General features: G+C 59.3%; 1 protein-coding gene across 7 annotated transcripts in view; it reads left to right on the forward strand.

Moving 5' to 3' along the window:
• The window catches only part of KCNH6 (potassium voltage-gated channel subfamily H member 6), a 24497-nt gene continuing 8441 nt past the window's right edge, over nucleotides 1-16056 (forward strand). For 5 of the 7 annotated variants that reach the window (XM_057535816.1, XM_057535815.1, XM_057535818.1 and 2 more), the window contains exons 1-8: nucleotides 1-129; nucleotides 906-1136; nucleotides 6199-6360; nucleotides 6459-6664; nucleotides 9845-10270; nucleotides 11927-12326; nucleotides 13077-13276; nucleotides 13467-13719. In XM_057535816.1, the coding sequence (XP_057391799.1) occupies nucleotides 54-129; nucleotides 906-1136; nucleotides 6199-6360; nucleotides 6459-6664; nucleotides 9845-10270; nucleotides 11927-12326; nucleotides 13077-13276; nucleotides 13467-13719 (1954 nt within the window). In that variant the 5' untranslated portion in view covers nucleotides 1-53. Of the gene's footprint in view, nucleotides 130-905; nucleotides 1137-6198; nucleotides 6361-6458; nucleotides 6665-9844; nucleotides 10271-11926; nucleotides 12327-13076; nucleotides 13277-13466; nucleotides 13720-13888; nucleotides 14022-16056 lie in introns of all 7 variants that reach the window. The other 2 variants (XM_057535820.1, XM_057535821.1) reach the window with 1 other exon arrangement.

Genomic DNA, 16056 nt, shown 5'->3' on the forward strand with positions numbered 1-16056 from the left:
AGACGCAGGGAACCAGGGCGCTGGTGGCGCCAGGCAGAGGCCGCAGCCGAAAGATGCCGGTCCGCAGGGGCCACGTCGCGCCCCAAAACACTTACCTGGACACCATCATCCGCAAGTTCGAGGGCCAGAGTGAGTGTGTGCGTCGGGTGGGGGCATGATCTGGAGCGCTGGTTCGGTGGCCGGAGTGGCCAGAACCCTTTACTAACTTCATATAGAGCAGGGTGGGGGGTACCTGAGGCTGAACGCAAAACCCTTCCCTTTAATGTCCCCGAAACACCTTCTCCCCCAGGGAGCCCCCGCTTACCTCCAATGCCGCCCTCTCTCCTACAGCACGGTGGGCAGATCGCAGTGCTCCCCTCCACCCCTGAGCTGTTTTTTTCCCCTTCCAAGCCCTGACCTCCCCTTCTATCACTGTACCGCTTCCCTCTTGAACCGCCCCCCCGCCCCCAAATTCCTTCAGAGGTTTCCTTTTTTTCACCTCCTAACCCTAGCCACTCTGGTCTTTCTAGGAGCTCACCCAGGCCTGGCCCCTGTCTGGTCACACCCCTTTCCCTGCCTCCAGGAAGCCTTGGGCCTCCCTCCCTCTTCACGACCCCATTCATTCCTGCGCTGGTCTTCCCACAATCCCCAGCCCTGACTCCCCTTCCCTCACTTCTCTAGTCACTCTCCTGCTTCCCCCTCCTGACCACCCCCTCATTACTCCCAGGAGTCCCCTGACCTTCCCCCATGACTCTGGCCTCCTTGGTCTTCCCGCCCTCCCCAGACCTGACCTCCCCCTCCCCCATTCTGATCACCGCTCTGCTCCCCCATCCAGATCCCCCCTGACTGCTCCCAAGAGTCCCTATGATCTTTCCCTCTCTGCTGCTTGATCCTGGTTGCCATGGGCTTCCCACCTCCCACCCCAGGTCGTAAGTTCCTGATCGCCAATGCTCAGATGGAGAACTGCGCCATCATTTACTGCAACGATGGCTTCTGTGAACTCTTCGGCTACTCCCGAGTGGAAGTGATGCAGAGACCGTGCACCTGCGACTTCCTCACAGGCCCCAACACCCCACGCAGTGCCATGTCCCGCCTGGCACAGGCCCTGCTGGGGGCCGAGGAGTGCAAGGTGGACATCCTCTACTACCGCAAGGATGGTGAGGCGCCCTCAGGCCACAGGTTCTGCAAGGCAGGCTTGGCCCCTCTCTTGTCCAGGCAGAGTGGCCATGGGAAGGGCACTGACCCAGGGGACCAAAGGGCCTGGATAAATCTTGTCTCCTCTCTGGGCCTCTGTTTCCTCATCTGTAGGGTGAAGTGATGGACACTGGATGAAATGCCTTCTGAGGTCCCTTTCAGAGGCCAGGGACCAGGCTGAGCCACCAACTGGTCCTGGCCCCATGCAGGGCCTCCCGCACCACCATCCCTCCCCCATGTCCCTGGTCTCCTGGCTGTCCACTCTGTCACTGTCAGCCCCAGCTGTCAGGCAGCTGGGATGGAAATTAACCTTTACTCATCTCCGTCTGCTCTGGGGATTAGTGGAGGAGTCACCCCCTCAAGGCCTCTGTGGCCAGGCAAGGCATGGGGCAGCTGGCTTGAAAAGAGTGCTGGGTCTGGCTCACCAAGCCCCAGCTCCTGGGGAGATAGGGTCTGGAGTTTGCCATGACCTGGAGGCTTATCCTGTTTGGGATGTTATTGCCAGCCCAAGCTTACTGCAAACAGCACAAAAGCACAGGGCAGGGGCTGAGGATGAAAAATTATGGAGCCCTTTAAGACCCTCCCCCCAGTGCTTCACTGGATCCGTGAGGGGAGGGAAGAGAGGAGTGGGAATTAGGATCCTTTGAAATCACCTGGATCAATGGCCCCCCCAGCCTGGTTCTGCATCAGAACTACCTGGAGCTTGTTTTCCAAAACACACCTTCCCTAGAGAGAGGCTGACTCAGATGTGTGGAGTGAGGACAAAGCAGGTGTATTTGTAAAAATCTCTCTGGCAGTTTGGATGTTTTGCCAAGTTTAGGAGCCACTGGCTTAGTTAAATCCCTTCATTTCATGGACGAAGAAACCAAGGCCCAAGAAAAAGAAGGGACTTGGCCAAGATTCTACTGCTTGGGTCCAAACTGGGACTGGACCCCAAATCTCTGGATTCTTCCCTCAGAGATATCTGGTCTGAATAATCCCAAGAGGGGAGAAAGGAACCCAACAGCCTCTGTGTTTGGAGGCAGGACTTTGGGGGAAGGAAGCCCCAGAAGAGGGCCCTCCCTGGGGAAGAAGGCATGAGGATCACTGGAGTGCAGGTAAAGGGCAGGCACTGGGGCTGAGGGGTGCTGACAGCCGGGTAGCAGGGGCCTCGTGTGTGTGTGTGTGGAGCATGAGTGTAAGTGTGAACCTGAGCATGTGTGTGTGTGTTTAAGGGCTTCCGGGTGCTTCTTGGGCAGGTCCTGGCTGTACCTCTGGCTGTCCCCTGCTGCTGCCACCCACGTGAATGGGGTAGTGATTAGGGGACTAGGAAGAACCTGGCTTAGCTTGGCAGCGCTCACAGGGTTCATGAAGTCAGAATATTTTTAAAAGCTGTGACCTCACCTCCTCACATCATTGCAGAGAGGAGGTGACAGTCAAAGGAGTGAGAAGGGTCCCAGGGGAACAGGATGGGACAGAAGGAAATGAGAGGGGACAACAAGTCCTTCTCTGTCCCTCCCCTTGACCCCAGAGCTCTACCTGGGCCCCAGAGGGGTGAGGACTGGCCACAGACTCCTGGTGGTGTCAAATCAGGGCTCTTAGGGTCTCCTGAGCACCCTGCATGTGCCTGGGCAGGGGGTAGAGGTCAAGGCCAAGCCTTGACCCTCAGATCAGGACTCAGGTCTTCAGAACCCTGCTGGGGTCCTCTAGCAATCAGAAGGGGCCCTAGATACCTAGTCTTGGAGGTTGTCCCTGGGTGAAAATGAAAAATTACCCACATACCTGGTGCCCCATAAATCCCAGTCTATTCCCACCCCCACCCTAAGCCCTTCCCTGTCCTATAGTCCAAGACCTTGACCACCTGGACCTGCCCAAAATTGGCCTGAAACCCAGAAAGGAGAACCTCCTGGGCTTCATTCCCCTAAGGGAAGGATGTAATGCTCAGATAACTTACGTTCACCTTATGGTCCACTCTGACTGCATGATTGTTTTTTATCATATTCACATACATCTTACAGTCCTGCCGGAGGGCACCCTGATGGTGATTTCTTCCCTCCTCAGGATACCTCTTCTCCCCCCTCTTCCACTGTCTCCAGGGAGGTGAGAAGGGAAGGGGTCCTGGACAGAATTCTAGCTGATTTATACTCCTCTTTTCCTCTAAAGGGGTAATCCACTGACAGTTCTCCAAGTCAAAGTAGAAGGTCTATGTCCATATATCTCCACATTGTGCAGCTGTGTAAAGTTGGGCTCAAAGAGGCCAGGGCATTTGACAAAAATTACCCCATGAGACAGGGCTCAGAGACCCCTGAGAAACTGGCTCTGTCGCCATCTGCCTTCACTAGGACGAGTAAGAACCTAACAGCTGGAAGGCATGGGGATGGCCATAAGACTAGAACGAATGAAAGTCTGCAGGGAGGGATGGAGAGCACTCAGATCCCACCCCCCCCGACCCGTGCCCCTACTGGGGACCTGCCAGAGGGGCCCATCCCTGCCTGCCTTGGCCAGATCCTCTTCTCTGATGACCCCACACCAGAGAGTCCCTTAATCCCCAAGCCTGGGGCTCCTCTGGTCCTCAGCTCCAGATCCGGAGGATAGGGCAAGGGCTGAGGTCTGAGGTCCCAGTGTCTCCTTTACACCCACCCGTGAGTGTCAGAAAGACCACGTCGGGAGGCAGTCTGGAGCAGCTGCCCTCTTAGTGGCAGCTTTTCTGGCACCAGCTCCTCCCTGAGGGCTCACCACATGCTGGGTGGGGGTGTGTAAAGAGATGGGGGCAATAGACAGCAGGGAGGCTCACAGGGGAGGGGCGGGGACTCTAAGAAATCGAAGGAAGGGACACATCCAAGACACAGAGAAGAGCGGACAGCAGTGAGGTGTCCCAGGGGGCAGATGCGCCTGCTGCCCTTGGTCAGAGAGGTGACCGGGAGGAGTCCCTGGAAGGGAGAACGAGCACAGCCTGTGGCCCCTCGTCCAGGGAGGGGGCAAGGGTACAGGAACACTGCCACTCCTGGGCACAACCTAGGGTGACCACACTCACCCACTTCCGGTCACCCGGACACAGTTGCTCATGAGCAAGGACAGCTTAGGGATCAGGAAAAGAATGCTCTGAGCTCGTCCAAATCCTCATAGCCTTCTGTCTCCACCACCCCACAGGCAGCAAGCATGAAGGTCAGGCATAGGGTGTCACGCATGGCCCCCTTCCAGCCCTCACTGCTCTGATGGGCTGGTCTCTGGTCCATTCCCAGCCTCAGTTTTCCAAAGATAGCATCAGTGGGTACAGACTGGGCCTCGGCAACCCCTAGCAACATAGAGCCTGGAGGCCCTGCCCTCTGCCCAGCTCTGCCCTCTCCCCGCCTGCTCCCAGGCCAGATTTCTGCAGTGCCAGAGAGAGTGAGGAGATAGTCTGGCCTTGGGGGCGGTGTCTCAGGTCACTGGCCAAGGAGGCTTCCTGGGTGGGTCCCAGTACCCACGCCTCGCCATGCCCCGGGCTGACAAGAGCAGCCTGGGAGGCAGGCCTACAGCACTGTGAGCCCAGGAGTGGGTCACAGAGGCAAGCGGGTAGCCTCTCCTCGGGGTGGATGTCTCCCATGGGACCCAATGCAGCAGCTGGCAGATGGTGCCCGGTGCCTGGGAGTCCGGGAATCTGATCCTGGAGATTCCTGCTCCCAGGGAGGAAAGTGGGAGGGAGGATGGGGGGCGGCTCGGCTGCACCCCGGCACTAAGGGTGTGAGGAGGCACGCCAGAGGGGCAGCTGGGGGACGCGTGATTCTAGTGGAACCCAAAGTAGTAATACCCCTGTGAGCTAGCCTCCCACCCACTCACATTTACACACGTTCTTCCACTCACTCAGTTAACAACACCTGGAACAGGTGCTGGCAGCTGGCAAATGAGACAGACACAAACCTGCCTTCTGATAGTCATTTCACCTGAGGCCCCTACCCTTAGCATCCTGACCCTTGGGCCTGGCACCCACCAACACTTTGAACTGAGGGACAAGGGATGACCGGGTACCATGGAGGGGGGCTCACGGGGCATCCAGCCAGCCCACAGACTGGACTCTGGGGTGCAGGGCAGCTTTAGTTTGTTTTGTTCCACTCACCTTTGGGAGGGGGAGTGAGACCCTGGAGCAGAGAAAGAGGAAGAGTGGGGTCAATGGCTGGGTCTGGGCTTCCTGGGAGAGCGGGAAGAGAGGCTGGAGGACCCGTCCCGCCCCCACCCTGCTATCTGTCTCGCCCTCCCTCTCCAGACCCCAGGCCACTGCCCTGCCTGCCCCGCCCCCCAACCCCAGTCCCAGCACCAGCACCTCTGCCTCGAGACCATGGGCCCCTTCCAGGCCTGGAGCAGCAGCCTGGCCTTCATTCCAGTGTCCTCGCCCCAAACAAGTCCCCTCCCCTCTCCAAACTGTTATGTACTGAGAGCCCAGGGCGCCCCGCTCCAGGGCCCCAGCCAGCCCCAGCAAGTCAGTTTCTCAGAACCCCAGGCTCGGCAGAACAGGGGTCTGTGTGTGCCCTCCAGGGATCCACTGGGTGCCACCACGGAGCTTGAGGCCTCATGTGCCAACTGGCTCAGTGCCCAGCACTTAGTATGTTCTCAACAGTGAGTTCCTTCCAGCATCAGGGGAGCAGGACATCTTTGTGAGACGGGACTATGGGAGCTGAACCGAGGGCCAGCCAGAGCTACATGGGGGTAGAATGCCCGACCTCACCTCCCCACTTAATCCACCCCCATCTGCTCGGCTTTAATTACAGCAGAAGCGAACCTCAAGGTTAAGCCCTGAGCTGAGGGCCGAGTGTGGACTTGGGCCCGATGCTACATTATCTTCTAATGAGAAGCTTAGCTGCTCTCTCCACCTCTGCCCTGTGGGTGGGGCACCTGCTGGGCAGTGTCACCAACCCTCTGCCCAATAGCTCTGGTCACTCTGCAGGCCTCTTTACCCGCCACGGCTGCTCTTAACTTGACCTTAACCCAGCTTGCTCCCTAGCTTCCCCAGGCCAGGTTCCTGCAGGAGAGGACGCCTCCAGTGACACCCCCTCCCCGCGGTGTTTGCAGCCTCCAGCTTCCGCTGCCTCGTGGACGTGGTGCCCGTGAAGAATGAGGACGGGGCCGTCATCATGTTCATCCTCAACTTTGAGGACCTGGCCCAGCTCCTGGCCAAGCGAGGGAACCGCAGCCTGTCCCAGCGCCTGCTGTCCCAGAGCTTCCTGGGCTCCGGTGAGGCGGGGAGCAGGTGGCAGGGGAGGGGCGGGCAGCACCAGGTAGCACAGTGGGTCCCCCAGCCCTGGCTGCTCTGACCCCAGCCCTGGTTTCAGAGGGCTCTCATGGCAGGCCGGGCGCGCAGGGACCTGGCACGGGCAGGGTCAAGTACAGGACCATCAGCCAGATCCCGCAGTTCACACTCAACTTCGTGGAATTCAACCTGGAGAAGCACCGCTCGGGCTCCACCACGGAGATTGAGATCATCGCACCCCACAAGGTGGTAGAGCGGACCCAGAACGTCACCGAGAAGGTCACCCAGGTGCGGCCTGCAGGGCAGGGTGGACGGGGCTCTGCTGGGCCTCGAGGGTCCCTTCTCAGGCCCTGGACTGGACTCCTCCGGGGCTGGGCTAGCAGAGGGAGCCGGCCTGCCCAGCCCCCTACTGTCTGGTCTGAGCTCCAGGCCTCTTGTCCTGCTGGAGTCTGATTCTTTAGACCTAAAGGCCTACCCCAAGGCCACCACCCTGATGCTCAGCTCCCAGAACCAGGGGAGGGTGGGGTCAGCAGAGCCCGTGACTAGTGCCACATCCTAGGCCTGGAGGAGCTGGGAGGGGGGAACCTGCAGTCACCATGGGGGCCCACCCAAGGCTCTGCCAGTCCCAGAGAAGGAGAAGCAGAGAGAAGAGGTGTCAGGGCCATACTGAGAAGTGGATGGGGAAGCCCCAGCCCTGCTTCTGCCCCTTGCCTTTGAGGCGACGGCCAGCCCCCATGGCAGGATCCTTCTGCAATCCAGGCAGAGGGGAGGTGGCCCTGGCATCTTCAGGTCCCGTTGCCCAGGTCCCTGGGGATCAGGCCCGAAATGCCTCCCTCCCCACCACCCCACCTTGGCCAGGCCAAGGCAAACCTCCCTGGGTCCTCTGTTCCAGCTGACCCCAGTGTCCCTCCTCCTGGGGCCTGATGCCCCAGTCCCCAGCTGACCATCCAGAGGGAAATGCAGAGGGCCGTGCCCAAGGTTCTGGTTCCCTGCCACTAGCCCGCTCTGTGACCTTGAGCAAGAGGCCTTATGCCCTTACTGGGCCCCAGGGCTCCCATCTGGAGGAATGAGTTGGACCGCACAGTCTCTGAGGACTCATATGAGTGTGCTGGCCCCACGAAGCACTGAGGGCTGCCTAGGCCAGAGATGGGCAAGGGGCTGCAGGGCGAGGTAGGCGCCTACTCCAGCTTCCCCTGGGACTTTGCTTCATAAGCGGATGGGAGCAGCTCTTTTTCCTCCCTGCCCCTTTCCACCTGAAGCACTGTCTGTGCCGGAGCAGATGAAGTAGAAACTCCTTGTGACCCAGCCCCTCACCAAGCACAGGAACCCTGGGAAAGGACCCCAGGTTGAGGGCTGGGCGCTTGGAGGTCAGGCAGGGTGGCCCAGTGGCCTGGGAGGCCCACCTAGCTGCACACCGCGGGGCCGTCAGGTTGGTGGTAGGGGCCATGGGGGCTGTTGGACTGGAGAGTTGCCCGTGAAGCCTGACAGAGCTGGCTGGGGCCCGTGGTCCCTGCCCGCACCCAACCTGTCCTGCCCCCTTCCCCCTGCCCCAGCCCCTCTTGGCTTTACTAACCCACTGCATGTGGGCCCTAAGGTGGGGAGGAGCCTGACAGAGCTCAGGCTGGCATGGCCCAGAGCACGGAAGTCACACCAACCTCAACCAGAACTCAAAGGGTCTAGAGGGCTGTGATCCCACACCTGAGTTCCTACATCCTGAGGGTCCACTGGGAAGGGCCTCGTGCTGGCCTCAGAGGCGATGGGAGACTATGGAGGTCTGTGGTGGGGGAGATGGCATCCCTGTCTGGAAGCCCTGAGGATGTACACTTCCTCGGACCCCACCCCCCCAAGTTCTGACTGCCTCCCTCCCACTCCCCGTGCTCTGCTGTTTCATCCTGGCTGGTCTTGAGCAGCCAGGGGCGGAGGTGGCCATGACAGCCAGGCTTTCAGTGCTCGTTTGGCCCCTTTTAGTTGAGCCCCCGTGTGGACTAAGTGCGGGGCATAGGAGACAGACGTGCGGGACAAGGGATCTGCAGCTCTAAGTCAGTAGCGGATAGCTGTGTGGTCAGGGTGTTTACAAGGAGCAGGGAGAAAATTGAAAAAGATGGTTTGAGTCTGTGCAGGGTTAGAGGAAACTTCCTGGGGAGACAAAATAGGAGCCGAGGCCAAGGCTGAGCTGGAGGTCACCACAGGGTGGGGACACTGTGGCCCCTCCTAGGGCCTTGGATGGCAGATGGGGGACCATCTGGTTGGAACCAGCCCTTGGGTGGATCTTCCTTACTGTGATCCCATCTGCTAATGGACCTGGTTTGCAAGGTCAGAACCTTACATGGTAGATTTTCTTAAACCAGGACCACCGGCAGGGCCCTATCTGGTAGTGCTAGGCAGGGGGTGGGGCGTGGTCCATGAGACACCCCTCAGGCCCCATCCTTGTCGGGGCAGCGTCTGATATGGGCTGAGCGCGGAGGAGGAATTATCGTGTAGAGCGGCATGTGCCATTGAGACGCACCAGTTCATTTACTCACAACAGCCCCGTGGAGTTTGTTGTCCTTTGTCATCGCCTTCTGCCAGTGAGGGAACAGAGGCTCACAGAGGTTAAAAAACTTGCCCCAAGACAGACACACAGCAATGTCCGACCTGGGATCAGCCTGGGAGGTCTGGCTTCAAAACGCATGCCTTCCCGCTGCCCCAGCTGTTTGTTGTGTTGGGCAGCTGGGCAGAGCCTGGGTATGTTGGGCTGGGCCCTGGTGATCCTGTGTTGGCCATAGGCTCAGAGGCGGGGGTCAGAGGGGCAGAGCAGAAGGGCGTTCAGCTGAATGTAATGATCACAACCCCCTCGGATGCGTGAAGTGGTCAAGGCTTCTGGCACACAGGACCTGTCGAGGGCTCAGATTAGCTACTCACCCCCAAATTTGGTTCTTTCCACGGAGGCTCTGAGGGTTGGCCCCAGGGAGGGCGGCCCTCACTGGTCCAGGCTCCACAGGGCCCTCAGGAATGAAGAGGCTATTTTGGGGGTGACTTGTTCCCATCGGGAACCTGACCACTGGAAACTTCCCAAACCCACCAGAGAGGACTGATGCCCCGCCCCCCGCCCAAGCACCCTCTCAATCTGCCTGAGCCTGGCCCTCCCCTCTCCCCTCCCCCAGCCCTGTCTCCACCCACTCCAGGATGGCCTGTTTGGGCGGGAGTTTGTGAGCTTCAAACCTGGGGTCACTGTGGGACAGAGCTGCACCCCTCCTCTGGACCCCCCCTCCTCTCTGCACTTCCAGCACACCTGTCCCGTTAAGAACTTGCCCTGTCATACGTGCCACACCCCATCTTTGTCTCGTCCCCTCTCCCCGGCACAGCCCCGATCGCCCACACTCTCCCACATCTCCCTTCCTAGGCCTCACCCCTGCATCTCCACCCCTCCCAGACCCATCTCCCCAGCGGCGGCCGCCCTGCTGACCACCCCATGGTCCCCACCCCCAGGTGCTGTCCCTGGGTGCGGACGTGCTGCCGGAGTACAAGCTGCAGGCACCGCGCATCCACCGCGGGACCCTCCTGCACTACAGCCCCTTCAAGGCCGTGTGGGACTGGCTCATCCTGCTGCTGGTCATCTACACGGCCATCTTCACGCCCTACTCGGCTGCCTTCCTGCTCGGCGACCAGGACGAGCCTCAGCGCGCGGACTGTGGCTACGCCTGCAGCCCGCTCACCACGGTGGACCTCGTCGTGGACATCATGTTCGTCGTGGACATTGTCATCAACTTCCGCACCACCTACGTCAACACCAACGACGAGGTGGTCAGCCACCCACGCCGCATCGCCGTCCACTACTTCAAGGGCTGGTTCCTCATCGACGTGGTGGCCGCCATCCCCTTCGACCTGCTCATCTTCCGTACTGGCTCTGATGAGGTGAGCAAACCCCGTACAGGCCAGCCGCGGTGGCCGTCCCCTGTGCCCCAGCCCTGGGTGCAGAGAGTACCTGGCATTGGGCACCTTTGCCAAAGCAAGTGGTGGTGGAAAGGGGTGGGGGGCTCAGGCATCTGTCACCTCCCAGCCCTGGAGAAGGAGCAGCGGAGCACCCCAGGCCTGGGTGCCCTCCTTGTGCTCCAGAATCTTGCCCCTCCTGGGACGGGCACTCCTGTGCCCCAGCTCCTCGTGCTGACTTCTATAGCTACTTTTTTTTAAATTTTTATTTATTTATTTATTTTTGGCTGTGCTGGGTCTTCGGTTCGTGCGAGGGCTTTCTCTAGTTGCGGCAAGTGGGGGCCACTCTTCATCGCGGTGCGGGGACCGCTCTTCATCGCGGTGCGCGGGCCTTTCACTATCGCGGCCCCTCCCGTTGCGGGGCACAGGCTCCAGACGCGCAGGCTCAGTAGTTGTGGCTCACGGGCCCAGCTGCTCCGCGGCATGTGGGATCTTCCCAGACCAGGGCTCGAACCCGTGTCCCCTGCATTGGCAGGCAGATTCTCAACCACTGCGCCACCAGGGAAGCCCCGTGCTGACTTCTAAACCACACTTACCCCGGCGTTAGAAAAGGAATCCACAGGCTGTCCCTCAGTACAGCCCGACCCCCTCCTAAGCCCCAGTCCCTCCACTATGCCCACTCTGCTTCTCATAGCTGATGCGAGGGCATTTTCACGCTCTTCTCGTAGCTTCCAGTCCCACTACGTCCTTTTGACTCACCTTCTTGGGATCAGCTTTCCACTCAAATCAGCTCTGCCTCTTGTGTTCCAGTCAAGCCCCAGTCACCCAGCCTGTCCAGCACGGGGTGTCCATCGTGACTACCTGCTCCCATGACCACCCACTCCCAGCAAATCTACCCCCAGGTCCTCTCTCCCACTTTCCGCCCACACTGCCCCTGCCTGCACACTAAGTGGCCTTCTTACCCACCTCTGCCCCAGCCCCACACCTGCCAGTCTCAGCCCCTGCACACAGAGGCCAGAGCGAGTTTCAAATCTCTTGTCTGACCCTGTCCCTTATCTGACCCAGTCTTCAGGCTCCCCAGTGTCTTGGAATAAAAGCCGAGCTCTTTGTGGGCCCTGCGGCCACAGCGGCAGCCCCCGCCCACCTTCCCGGCTCACTCCTCACTCCTCCACCATCTTCTACTCTGTCCTTCCAGCTGCAGCATCACCCTTGGTTTTCCACGTGGACTGTGCCCTCTCACACCTCCACGCCTTTGCTCGTGCTGCCCCCTGTGCCTGGAGTGCCCTCTACCTCTCCCTCCTGTCTGCCTGGAGACCCAGCCTCCTCTGTCAAGGCTCAGCTCCTGTGTCACCTCCTCTAGGAAGCCTTCCCTGCCCTGCCGCTGCAGGCTTGACCTCCCCTTCCTCTGTGCTCCCCATAGACTTTTGTGCGAGCAAACATAAGGCTATTTTGAACTCTACACTGAGAGCTCCTAAGGCCCTGCACTGTGCCCCACTGCCAAGAGCCTGGCCCAAAGCAGGCTCTCCGTAAGCGTTTGTTGAATGACTATGTGACCATATTCGCAAGTGAATAAACGTGGTCTTAAGCACAGCCTTTCAAGGGCTGACCCCCAACTCCGTGGCCCCCTCCCTACCTCTCCAGACCACAACCCTGATCGGGCTGCTGAAGACGGCTCGGCTGCTGCGGCTGGTGCGCGTGGCTCGCAAGCTGGACCGCTACTCTGAGTACGGGGCGGCCGTGCTCTTCCTGCTCATGTGCACCTTTGCGCTCATCGCACACTGGCTGGCCTGCATCTGGTATGCCATCGGCAACGTGGAGCGGCCCTACCTGGAGCCCAAGATCGGCTGGCTGGACAGCCTGGGCGCGCAGCTCGGCAAGCGCTACAATGGCAGCGACCCGGCCTCGGGCCCGTCGGTGCAGGACAAGTATGTCACGGCCCTGTACTTCACCTTCAGCAGCCTCACCAGCGTGGGCTTCGGCAACGTCTCACCCAACACCAACTCTGAAAAGGTCTTCTCCATCTGCGTCATGCTCATCGGCTGTGAGTGTCCCGGGCCTTACCCATAGAATCCCAGTTTCAGTTTTGTAATGAGATATAACAGAGTGGGTATGATAGGCAAAGCCTAAGTTTGCAGCACAATGAACTTTTGCATATGTGTACACCAACTATACACAGAATTTAACACCCATGTAGCCCTCGCTGTATAGCAGGGATCAGGACAAGCTACGTCATTTTCAGGGCCCGGTGCAGAATGAAAATGTGGAGCCCTTTGTTGAAAAAAAAATTATTAAGAATTTCAAGACGGTGACAGCAGAGCATTAAACCAGGCCCAGGGCCCTTCTTAGCACAGGTCCACTCCCATGAAGTATTTAGAGATGTTAAAGCCCAGAAAAACAAAAACAAGGGGAAAATGGGTGAAAACAAGAGACCAAGAGTTTTCCCTTTATTATATTTTTACAACTTGAAAGAGAAAACAAATCTGAACTAAAAAAAATTCATTGCCCTAGTTTCTTCTTCTCAGGAGTTTGGCCTCTGGGCCCAGGAAGCTGCCAAGAGGGAGGGCAGAGGGAGGAGGGCAGGAAGCCCAGGGGTCTTTGTCCCCCATATGCCCTGGCGCGGTCCTGGGCACTTGTGACTTTGCCCTGGACAGAGGGGTCCCTGGCTGGGGGACCCCAGGGAGAGGGAGGGAGCCCCGGAGCAGGCCCTGAGGTGTTGTGGCCTGGTGCGGATACTCAGGAGCTCACCCCCCACCCCATCCCCCGGCCCCGTATCCCCCGCTCCCTGCCCCAGCCCTCATGTATGCCAGCATCTTCGGCAACGTGTCGGCCATCATCCAGCGCCTGTACTCGGGCACGGCGCGCTACCACACGCAGATGCTGCGAGTCAAGGAGTTCATCCGCTTCCACCAGATCCCCAACCCGCTGCGGCAGCGCCTCGAGGAGTACTTCCAGCACGCCTGGTCCTACACCAACGGCATCGACATGAACGCGGTGAGCCCCCGCCGCTCTGCCTGGGGCGGGGGGGGGGGGCGACGTAGCCCAAGTCCCAGCTCTGGCTAACTCCCCAAGCGAGGCCAAGGTCCCGCGGGCGCAGGGCGTCCCCAGAGCCCTCCCCACCCGTTCCCCTAGCCCCACCCCCGCCCCGGCCGCGCCCCGCTGGACGCGACCGCCCGTCTCGCAGGTGCTGAAGGGCTTCCCCGAGTGCCTGCAGGCCGACATTTGCCTGCACCTGCACCGCGCGCTGCTGCAGCACTGCCCGGCCTTCCACGGCGCCAGCAAGGGCTGCCTGCGCGCGCTCGCCGTCAAGTTCAAGACGACGCACGCGCCGCCCGGGGACACTCTGGTGCACCTCGGCGACGTGCTCTCCACGCTCTACTTCATCTCCCGCGGCTCCATCGAGATCCTGCGCGACGACGTAGTGGTGGCCATCCTCGGTGCGTCTGGCGGGGAGGGCTAGGCCGGCGTGTGGGGTGTCCTGCCTGGACCAGGCCATTCCCAATGATGACGGTGGCCCCTTCTGCTGACCTGCCATGTGCAGAGCGTGTGCCACGGGGGAGCTTTACACCCAGCTCACTCAAGCCTTACAACTACCCTCTGCCACAGGCCCCATTTTCCTGACAGGGAAGTTGATGCTCAGAGACGTCTGGTGGGTGGACAAGCAGGGATTCCAGGGCTACGGGGCTGACTCGGAAGTCCAGGCAGCTTCTGACCTTCTCCCACCCTTGGGAAGCTCAGGGTGAGAGGGCGAGGGTTTGCCTCGGATGGAGGGGGGTCCCCAGTCTCGGTGCAGCTGCAGGGACAGCTGGACACTTTGGAGGAAGGATACGAGCATTGGACAGGGGACAGATTTGGGGCACACACAGCCCCTACCACTTACGTTGGGCAGGTCACTGCAGCTGTCTCAGATGATTCTCATCTTCCTTGCCTTCCCGCTGACTTCAGCCCACCCCAAGTCCCTGCCCAGGCCGCCAGCCTCACCCTCCCCTGCTCGCCATGGCCGAGCTCTACTCCAACCCCTCTACCCAGTCCTCTCCCTCTGGCCTGCCCTCGGCTGGTGTTCACCAGGTGTGGTGCCCACTCTCTTCTCCCATTACATCCTCACCTGGGCCAACTCCTTGCTCCCGTGATCTCAGCCTCCCCTATGCCACAAGGGCCCCCAGAACTGTGTCCCGGCCCCAATCTCTCCTTAGACTGGACTACTCCGTGTGTTCTTGGGCATGGCCACCCTTATATTCCATAGGCAGACCAAACAGCATATCTCCATCTGAAATCATCTGCCCTCAAAGGCAGCTCCGTCGGCATCCCCATCACTGTGAACCTTCCGTTGCCTGGGCCAGAGACCTGGGAGTCAACCAAGGAAGCACCCTCCTCCTTTCTGCCCCACCGCCACCATCCAGGCAGCCACGGAGCCCTGTCTGTTCCCCTCATTAATCTCTCTCTGTCCCATACCTGTCTACTTGTCCCTGCCTGGGTCCACCCCGCATTGTGTGCTTCCTGGGCAGGTGTCAGGAGCTCCTTTCCCGTGGCCCTGAATCTGGTCTACTGCCATACTCCATCTTCCACCTCCTGCCCGTGACCTGAAATTCACATCTGGCATACTCCTCTTTTGCTCAGAATCCTTCCATGGGTCCCATGACCCATGGGCCAAATGTAAACCCCTGTGCATGGCATGCACAGCCCTCCCCGTTCTGGCCACCTTAAGCCCTGCCAGCCTCCCCCCTAGTAGTTCACGCTCCAGCCATACAAACTAGTTAGTTCTCTAAACCCGCCCATCTGTCACAGCTCTGTGCCTTTGCACGTGCTGCCACTCTGCTCAGAGCACCTATCTTGCACCCCCTGCCTGGCTGACCCCAGTCATCCTTCAATGCTGAGCTCAAGCACGGGCTCCTCTATGAGCCCTTCCCTCAGTCTCAGCCAAGCTTAGAAGTGCCATCCATGTGGGAGAGACAATAATTATTATTAATAATTAAGAAGCCAGTCCAATTTAAGTTTTATTTAGAAACATGAACTCCTCTCATTTTGTCCTGAGTGGAAATGGACATTAGATCATAATCCTTCATCTACTGGAAAACCATCACTTTATAATGTTGCCCAGATTTCCAGCTTCTTGGGTTTCATATGTGACCCTGGAGGGTCCCTTCCTTCTCCAAGTCTCAGTCCCCTCCTCTGTAAATGACCTTTTATCCGGTTCTCTTGGGGCACATGTCTTGGCCTTTGTCCATCATTATGCAAGCAGTTAGCACCTCTTGTGTGGTATGGCCAGGCTGGGGGGCTGGACTTTCCTGTGGGGAGTGGCCATCCAAGTAATCATGGTCCCTGGCACCCTGGCCCTGGGCTTTCTGCCCCCAGCCCTGACTGTGCCGCACGGACCACATGCTGCTTCCTCCACCCCGTTGCCTTTTTCCAGTCCTCCTAGAGTCTCACTACACAGCCCCCACTTCACTTGCTCTGTAAGCCCCCCTCTTCCCTGCTCCCAACCACTCTTGGTGGAACGAGCCTCTCCCTCCCCTGTAGCCCCATTGCTCTTGGCTCTTCCCTGTTCTAAGGCTCTAGAGATCATTCTGTAATCTGCCTCTCTGGGATTTGGGGGGCTCCTTGTGCATGGGACAGCATCTTATTCATGTTTACATCCCGTGGCTAGCACAGTATCTGGCACCAGGAGGGCCCGATACCCTCACCACGTGCCCCTGTATCCAGCCCATGTCCACCCTGTGACATCCGTCCCTCCCAGTGCCTTGCATCCACCTGTCTGGTGCGTCTTGCTATTCGAG

The sequence above is a fragment of the Balaenoptera acutorostrata genome, chromosome 20 (genome assembly GCF_949987535.1).
Source record: "Balaenoptera acutorostrata chromosome 20, mBalAcu1.1, whole genome shotgun sequence".
NCBI lineage: Eukaryota > Metazoa > Chordata > Mammalia > Artiodactyla > Balaenopteridae > Balaenoptera > Balaenoptera acutorostrata.